The sequence below is a fragment of the Theropithecus gelada genome, chromosome 16 (genome assembly GCF_003255815.1).
Source record: "Theropithecus gelada isolate Dixy chromosome 16, Tgel_1.0, whole genome shotgun sequence".
Classification (NCBI taxonomy): domain Eukaryota; kingdom Metazoa; phylum Chordata; class Mammalia; order Primates; family Cercopithecidae; genus Theropithecus; species Theropithecus gelada.
Window position 1 is genome coordinate 63933752 of NC_037684.1, and position 8604 is coordinate 63942355.

At 55.0% G+C, this 8604-nt stretch overlaps 1 protein-coding gene across 2 annotated transcripts; it reads left to right on the forward strand.

The window, feature by feature from the left end:
- Window positions 1-202: 202 nt before the first annotated feature.
- ATP1B2 (ATPase Na+/K+ transporting subunit beta 2) lies at window positions 203-5975 on the forward strand. 2 transcript variants are annotated; one of them, XM_025363520.1, is made up of 9 exons: window positions 203-936; window positions 2710-2838; window positions 3180-3284; window positions 3391-3596; window positions 4601-4657; window positions 4748-4774; window positions 5194-5214; window positions 5480-5578; window positions 5684-5975. In XM_025363520.1, exons 1-9 carry the CDS (start codon window positions 825-827, stop codon window positions 5846-5848), a joined length of 921 nt encoding a protein of 306 aa, XP_025219305.1. In that variant the 5' UTR covers window positions 203-824; the 3' UTR covers window positions 5849-5975. The 2 variants fall into 2 exon arrangements, with proteins under 2 accessions (XP_025219305.1, XP_025219306.1); XM_025363521.1 differs by lacking the exons at window positions 4748-4774; window positions 5194-5214.
- Window positions 5976-8604: the final 2629 nt, after the last annotated feature.

Here is an 8604-nt window from a genome sequence, read left to right on the forward strand (position 1 = left end):
CCTCTATCTCTTCCTCCCACCCTGTCCCAGTCCAGTACTTGGGGTGGGGGTAATGGAGAGACCGCCAGGTCCCTTAGAAGAGGCAGGGGGGCGGGCCCAACCTCTCCATATTTACATATGTATGAGGTCCCCTGGGCCAGTGGCAAGGAGGCGGAGCTTCTGGGGGTGGGAAGGGGGCGGGCACCCCCAGAGCCGCAGAGTATAAAGACCGCGCTCGGCGACCGCGGGCCCCGCACTGCTGAGGAGCGGAGCCTCCGCTTGGGGGGCCCCCCATCCCTGGCTGTCCCCCAACTGCGCGTCCCCGCCCCCCCCCCGCGGCTGAGCCACCACTGGTGCAGTGGTCTCCGCTTGGCGGAGGGAGCCTTGAGCTTCGTTCCACAGCTTCTTTGCATCTTGAATTTCGGGGCGGCCCCCTCCCCCACCTCTCCCTGCCTTTTTGTACCCCGCTTTTTTTCTGCATTCTGCTCGGCTTTTGTAGCCGTCTGCTTTTGCACCCCTTTTCGTTTTGTTTCTAGACGGTTTGGCGAGGGTGAAGCTGCGTTCATACCCCTTCCTCTTGTTATTCTCTCCTGCTCTGACAGCACCCCTTTTCATCGCAGTTGGGGGGCCTAGGATCGGTGCATCTTCCGCCGCGCTGCCAGCACCCCGCAGCGCGTGGCCGTGCACCCCGGAATCTGCAGCAGCTGCATATCTGAGGGGGGTCTCCTTTGCCTCCGCCGCCTTTGCTCCCCGCGCTTTTGGTTGTGTGGAGGGCTTCAGCGCGCGGCGCCCCCGCTTCTCCGCAGCCCCCTGCCCCGCGCCCGGACTAGACCCGCGCCGCCAAGATGGTCATCCAGAAAGAGAAGAAGAGCTGCGGGCAGGTGGTTGAGGAGTGGAAGGAGTTCGTGTGGAACCCGAGGACGCACCAGTTTATGGGCCGCACCGGGACCAGCTGGGGTACGCAGGGCCGGCAGCAACGGGCGGGGGAGAGCCGCGGGGTGACGCCTCGGGGGCGCAGGGTCCCGCCGATGCGGCCCCAGCTCCCTTCCCCGGTCCCCGGCGTCAAGCCTCCCTGCCGAGCTCTGGGCTGGGAGGGGGCCGAATCGCCAGCCTAATCTCCCCGGCTGGCCGTGCGGAGGCGGAGAAAGTAGGTCACAGCCGCCTTCCCGCCCCCCGCGGAGCCCCCTCGGGCGGGGGGTCGCCAGCTCTGCCTGCGTGTCCGCGCCGTGGCGCTCACACTCCCTCTCGGGGCCTGTCCGCTCCACACGGGCGTCCCCCACCTCCAAAGAGCGCCCCTTCCCTCCCTCCGGCTCTCACTAGCTCGGCAGCCCCGTCTATTTTTAGCTCGTGCCCACCCCCTGGACCCTGGGAACGTTCATGAAGGGGCGGGTCTTGGGGGGGGGTGTTAGGGGGGTTCTTCACGGCGGAAGTTGTATCCCACCGCCTGGCCTTGGGAGCCTTCTCTGACTGCTTTGTGGGTTGGGGGGCTGCTAAGAGTATGAGTTTTTCCGAGGCTGCAGGTTTTGCTCCCATGTAGGTGGCGGAGGGAGGAGTGGTCACTGTGGTGATTTGTGTGCATCAGCCAGCCAGGTGTCTGTGACAGTCGGATGACTTGGGAGCCTCCCCAGGCTGACCATGGCAGGACTCAGGGAGTTGTAGTAGTTGTGGGGGGGGTCTGGTGACCTGCACAGGTGCAGGTGAGGGGTGGAATTCTTCCAAGAGGGATGGTCAAGCTGGGACGTTGCGACACAGGGGACACTGTGTGACACGGTTTACAATTTTTCCACACTGATTTGTCACTGTCCCCATCCGTCCACCCACTCAGGAGCCCACGAGGTGGGTCCCATGCCATCCATGCCCTCAGGGAACTCAAACTCCAGCCCCTGGAATGAAGGGATCCAGCAATGCTTGGGAGAGCCAGAGGACTTCATGGAAGAAGTGTCTTCTGAGATGGAAGGATTGGGAGTCCAGGGTGGTGGGAACAGCCGGCCCCTGGGCCCTTACTTCAGGCAGGGGAGCCATGGAGAAACCCCACCAAGGGAAGGCTGTGGGAGATTCTGCCTTTCCTCCTTGCCTCTGCCCAGGGTGCTGGGTGTGAGCTGAGGGTGGGGTGACTGTGGAAGGTTCTAACAAGCTGTCTCTGAGAGATTTGTAGCTAGGCTAGGGTGTTAGGTCTTGCATTTCAGGAACTGTGTTCAAAGTTTGGCTTCTGAAGGGCACCAGGAGAGAGATTTTGCTATTCAAATCTGAGGGTCCAGGCTCTGCGGGGTGGCATGAGAGTTTGCTTGTGAATGGTGGCCAGTACCCGCTTAAAAAGTCACCATGCTAGCACAGCTTTAAGCATGAGTATGAATGCAGAGGTAACAGATGTGTGCCTTTTCAGGACTAAGCATGGTTGAGAAGTTGGAAATGTAATTGGAGGCAAAGTAACAGCAGCCTATACTTGGAGTTGCCCCAGCAACGAGAGTTTAGGTCTCTGTGGCCTCCACAAGGTCGGGCTTCACTGTGCCCTAGGACCAGGAGGGGGTTGGGAGTCATGGCTGGAAGCCAGACACAACTGCCTGCTTCCAGCTTGTCTCATTTTGCTCCCAGGGGAAGGCTCTAAGACATCCCTGTGGCTCTGTGACCAGTCCCAGTGCAGAACTTCAGAGTGGGTAGAGGGGTGTGTGGGGATAGGTGAGGTTATGGTGGGAATGTTAGGCCCTGCTGACCCTGTTTCCTCCTCCCTAGCCTTTATCCTCCTCTTCTACCTCGTTTTTTATGGATTCCTCACCGCCATGTTCACCCTCACCATGTGGGTGATGCTGCAGACTGTCTCCGACCATACCCCCAAGTACCAGGACCGACTGGCTACACCGGGTGAGTGTCGCGGCTCCCCCTGCCAGCTACTCTAACTGCTCTTGTGCCCCCAAACCTCCAGAAGGAACTCATAGTTCCTTCCAGGAGTTTAATTCTGATGACCCAATCCCCATGTTCTGGGAAGTTCTTCTTGGAATCTGTCCACCTTCCCATTTCCTGCAGTTGGGAGCTGTGTGATTTGGGCATGTGGCAGATAACCACGGGAGATCAGCCTCCCGTGAAGACGATCTCAGATATTCACCGCTGTCCCCACCCTGGTGTTCCCTGTGTCCATTTTCTTCCCTCTGTGTGCAGCCCCTCATGTTATAGATACCCCCAACTTCTGCCTTTGTCGGCTGTAGGCTTGATGATTCGTCCCAAGACTGAGAACCTTGATGTCATTGTCAATGTCAGTGACACTGAAAGCTGGGACCAGCATGTTCAGAAGCTCAACAAGTTCTTGGAGCGTGAGTGTGGGCCTGGCTATGTGGCAGTTCACGACTTCGGGCAGGGGACTGGGGACCTTGGAAGTGGAGCATCTGGCCCCTGACTCTCTCCCTCCCACCTCCTTAGCTTACAACGACTCTATCCAAGCCCAAAAGAATGATGTCTGCCGCCCTGGGCGCTATTACGAACAGCCTGATAATGGAGTCCTCAACTACCCCAAACGTGCCTGCCAATTCAACCGGACCCAGCTGGGCAACTGCTCCGGCATCGGAGACCCCACCCACTATGGTTACAGCACTGGGCAGCCCTGTGTCTTCATCAAGATGAACCGGGTACCTATGACCTTGGTCCCCAGGGTGAACGGAGGAAGGATCTGGGGACACCACCTGCAGACAGTTGCATCCTTTCACTGGGGCTAATGGGCATGACAGAGGCTTGGATGTTTGTGTAGCTGAGAGGAAAAGAGAGGCGGGGCTCTTGGAGGCTAAGCTCTGTAGCTAGAAGGCTGGATGCCTTTTTTTTCTTTCTTTCTTTTTTTTTTTTTTTTTGAGATGGAGTCTCGCGCTGTGTCACCCAGGCTGGAGTGCAGTGGCGCGATCTCGGCTCACTGCAAGCTCCGCCTCCCAGGTTCAGGCCATTCTCCTGCCTCAGCCTCCGAGTAGCTGGGACTACAGGCGCCCGCCACCACGCCCGGCTAGTTTTTTTGTATTTTTAGTAGAGACGGGGTTTCACCATGTTAGCCAGGATGGTCTCGATCTCCTGACCTCGTGATCCGCCCGCCTCAGCCTCCCAAAGTGCTGGGATTCCAGGCTTGAGCCACCGCGCCCGGCCTTTTTCTTTTTTTTTAAAGACAGGGTCTCGCTATGTTGCCAAGACTGGCCTTGAACTCCTGAAATTAAGCTATACTGCGCCTCAACCTCCCTAGTAGTTGGGACTACAGTCCGTGGCTTAGCTTGGTCTGGATGCCCATCTTTGACAACTTCTTTTTTTTTTTTTTTTTTTTTGAGACGGAGTCTTGCTCTGTCACCCAGGCTGGAGTGCAGTGGCCGGATCTCAGCTCACTGCAAGCTCCGCCTCCCGGGTTCACGCCATTCTCCTGCCTCAGCCTCCCGAGTAGCTGGGACTACAGGCGCCTGCCACCTCGCCCGGCTAAGTTTTTGTATTTTTAGTAGAGACAGGGTTTCACTGTGTTAGCCAGGATGGTCTCGATCTCCTGACCTCGTGATCCGCCCATCTCGGCCTCCCAAAGTGCTGGGATTACAGGCTTGAGCCACCGCGCCCGGCCCCTTTGACAACTTCTTTCTCTGACTCTCTTCACCTTCCATCCTCACTTCAGGTCATCAACTTCTATGCAGGAGCAAACCAGAGCATGAATGTTACCTGTGCTGGGAAGGTGAGTTCGTTGGGCCTTCTCTGCCTGCTCACCTGTCCTTCATGGTTTCTGTGTAATTCACCTGACTCTCCCTATCTTCTTTGCTCCTAGAGGCCCCATCAACATAGAAACAAGGGGGTAAGAGTGGGCTTGTGGGCTCCACCGTAGCTTGAACTCCGAGGGCCTCGCACTCCTCTAGCTTCTCTCTAGGATGCAGAGGCCTGCTCTCCTAGGGGCAGACACACGCCCTCCTTCACCAACACCCTGGCCTCTGGCTTCTCTCCCTAACGCTTCCACCTTCTCCTTTATTCCCGGATTGTCCCTATCTTTCGCTCTCCCTCCCATATGGCCCCCACCCGTCAGTTCCTTCTAGGTATCTGGTAGCTGCTGATCTGTTAGCACCATCTGCCACCACTTAGTTGTCCTTGGGACCCTGTTCCCCCCTACCCACCCCCCGGTCTGTCCTTTCTAGAAACTTGCTGCTCCCTCCACATCCCCTTCCTTGCTTTCTATTCAACCCTTAATCATGTATCTGTTCTTTCTTGGCTCTGCTCCAGAAACTGATTGCTGAGGATGGGGTAAGAACTTGGGGTAGGAGTAGAGTAGGAGGCTTTCGTGTCATTAGCAGCCTTCAGGAGTTCCTAGAATGATGACAGAGACAGACCATCCCCTCATCTACACACGCAGACACACTCACACAGACTCACAGCTCCAGGGAGGCAAACTTGAGACAGGAATAATCGGGGGCGAAGGAAGAACAAAAGAACAAATGGAAGTCTGGTGAGCTCCTGGGTGCCTGCCATCCCTAACTGGCTCACGCCCTATCTTCCTGCACCCCCACAGCGAGATGAAGATGCTGAGAATCTCGGCAACTTCGTCATGTTCCCTGCCAACGGTAACATCGACCTCATGTACTTCCCCTACTATGGCAAGAAGTTCCACGTAAGTCCCAGGGGAGGCCCAGGCTGATGGCGGGTGCGGGTGGTGAGCTAGGGAAGGAGGCCGCGTCGCCCCAGGCCTACACCCTGCACTGCTCCTCCGGCCCAGGTGAACTACACACAGCCCCTGGTGGCCGTGAAGTTCCTGAATGTGACCCCCAATGTGGAGGTGAATGTAGAATGCCGCATCAACGCCGCCAACATCGCCACAGATGATGAGCGAGACAAGTTCGCCGGCCGTGTGGCCTTCAAACTCCGCATCAACAAAACCTGAGGCCCCTTCCTCCCACCCTGTCTCTCTCCTGTGGATGCTCCTGGAATGTCCCTGACCCTGCCTGATCCCTCCCTCACCCACCCCAAAGGTATTTTTGATAACAGAGCTATGACTTGTCTGAGCCTCACACCCTTTTCCTTGACTTCTCAACCCAGCCTGAAGTCCATTGCGCTTCCCTGTCACTCACATTTCCAACCAACTTCTCCCAACCTCAGATCAGTGAGAGGGAGCTGGGCTAAGATGGCCACAGAGGAGTTAGGAGGCTCTCTAGTTCTGGTTTAGCTGTGAGAGCTATCCACTCTCCTGCCTGCATATCCCCTGAGAGTTATAGGAAGTGCTCACTGACCCACCCACCCAGCTACATACCCCCACCCCCCACACACATACAAACGTGCACACGTGTCTCATTTCACCCCTTTGCTTCCAGAGATGAATGTGGCACTCCGTCCTTCCATTCCTAAGCTCTAGCCACTGGTCCTTGATCTCTCACACTTTCTCCCTGTCTACACAGTCGCCATCTTGGTGACTTTGAACTTATCTGGCTCCTGGGCAGGTGTTCTCCTCCTCTCCATCCCTATTCTCTTCTCTGAAATGCACCTTTTTGTAATTGAGGACAAGGTGGTTCTGTGGCCTTTTCCCTCTTTCCTGGCACATTCTGCTTCTCACCCTCTGGTGACTCTGTGAGCTGGGAAATGAGGGACTGGAAGCGAGGCCTGCGTTGGCCCTTCCTGAAAATCCTCTGGCAACCCCCGACTTCAGCAGTTTCTCTCTCTCTTTCTTTCTTCCTTCCTTCCTTTCTTTCTTTCCTTCTTTCTTTCTTTCTTTCTTTCTTTCTTTCTTTCTTTCTTTCTTTCTTTCTTTCTTTCTTTCTTTCTTTCTTTCTTTTTCTTTCTTTCTTCCTTCCTTCCTTCCTTCCTTCCTTCCTCTTTCTTTCTTTCTTTCCCTTCCTTCCTTCCTTCCTTTCTTCCTTCCTTTCTTTCTCTTTCTTTTTTTCTGTCTCTCTCTTTCCTTCCTTCCTTCCTTCCTTCATTCCTTCCTTCCTTCCTTCCTTCCCTCCCTCTCTTCCCGTTTCTCTCCCCTCCCTCCCTCCCTCCCTCCCTCCCTTCCTCCCTTCCTTCCTTCCCTCTTGTTGCCCAGGCTAGAGTGAAATGGCACAATCTCAGCTCACCGCAACCTCCGCATCCTGGGTTTAAGCAAGCTATTCTCCCGCTTCAACCTCCCGAGTAGCTGGGATTACAGGCATGCGCCACCACGCCCAACTAATTTTTTATTTTTATTTTTATTTTTGTATTTTTTAGTAGAGACAGGGTTTCTCCATGTTGGTCAGGCTGGTCTTGAACTCCCGACCTCAGGTGATCCGCCCGCCTCGGCCTCCCAAAGTGTTGGGATTACAGGCGTGAGCTACCGCGTCTGGCCTTCAGTTTCTTCCTAGGCCCTTCTATCACCCAAATAGCTGCTCCCCAGAGGGGCGGGGTTGACCTAGGCTGAATATCCACTTTGTTTTTACGGATGGCTCCCTTCCCCCATTCGCCTTCCCAGAATATCCTTCAAGTTCCACTTCCCAGGGAGCTCTGGGGGAGGGGCGGCCATTCTGGCTCTGTCCCCAGTGGCCACCTTGGAAACATCGGCTGGCTTTGGGACTATTCCACCTCCTTCCCCTGAGCCCAGATCTGCCCCCACCATCCTCTCTCTGGCTTCTCTTAGCAAGTTATCAACTAATCACTAACTCCTTCCCTTTCCTCCGCATGCTGGCCTGAAAGTTCCAAATCTAGCCTCTGAATGTCTTGGCTCCATCTCCTTCAGACCCCTTTGCCTTTAAAAAAAACAACAACAAAAACAAAAAACCCATAATGCCCATAGAATGTCAAATGAGGGGCCTCCTGCCTCCTGCTCTGAATATTCTGTAGCTGTAGAGGCATTTTAACCCTTTGTCCTCCAGCAGCTCTTCACTTCCTCATCCTCGCTAACCTTTTTCTTTTTTTAATGCCGCAGCCTCCACACTCCACCCACTGGTGGACCCTTCCCTTTTTCTCTAGCTGGATCTGTGTTTCTTCCCTTCGGGCCCCCATGTTTTCCTGCACCCGCCCTACCATGGTCTCTCTCTGCAGTTATTTAATGCCTGTGTCAGATCTACTGTAAAAAGAGGATTAAGTAAAATAAAATGAGAGCAATTATATATATAAATATATATCATACACAGAGCCCTGTGTGTGGGTTGTTCCTTTCTGAGCAGTTGGAAGAGCCCAGGGAAGGAGTGGAGGGTGGATCTGGGTGGTCCCAAGGGGATCCCCCAGGCCTTGGAGGCGGCTCCCCAGCTTTGACCTCTTCCTTCCAGTGTCCAAGCATCTACCCCATTCGCCTTGACTAATTTAGTGCACACTATCTTGAGATGACTCCATACAAGACAGGCAGGAAACCTATGTCCCTTTTGTACAGTGATGCTTATGAAGTGCCTACTGTGTACATTCTAGGCACCGTGAGGACACAGTTTATGAAAGAGGCAGAGATCCTGCCCCCAAGGAGCTCCCCAGTTTAACAGGAGAGGTGAGGAGCACACGAGAAACTCTCATACAAGGTAGACCTAAACATGCTTCAAGGAAGGGGAGAGAGCCTGTGATGATAAAATTCGGAGCCGCCAACCACTGTCTGTCAGGCACGTTAAAGGGAAGTTTTCTCAGAGGAGGTAGCATTTAAACGGGAGCTTAGAGGAGGGGTGGTTTGGAGAGAAAAGAGCATCAGCAAATGCTCAGAGACAG

Coding starts and splice junctions, on each gene's coding strand:
- ATP1B2 (XM_025363520.1), top strand. CDS start 825: ATGGTCATCCAGAAAGAGAAGAAGAGCTGCGGGCAGGTGGTTGAGGAG. Junction 937..2,709: donor CCGCACCGGGACCAGCTGGG/GTACGCAGGGCC, acceptor CCTCCTCCCTAG/CCTTTATCCTCCTCTTCTAC. Junction 5,579..5,683: donor ACTATGGCAAGAAGTTCCAC/GTAAGTCCCAGG, acceptor CCTCCGGCCCAG/GTGAACTACACACAGCCCCT.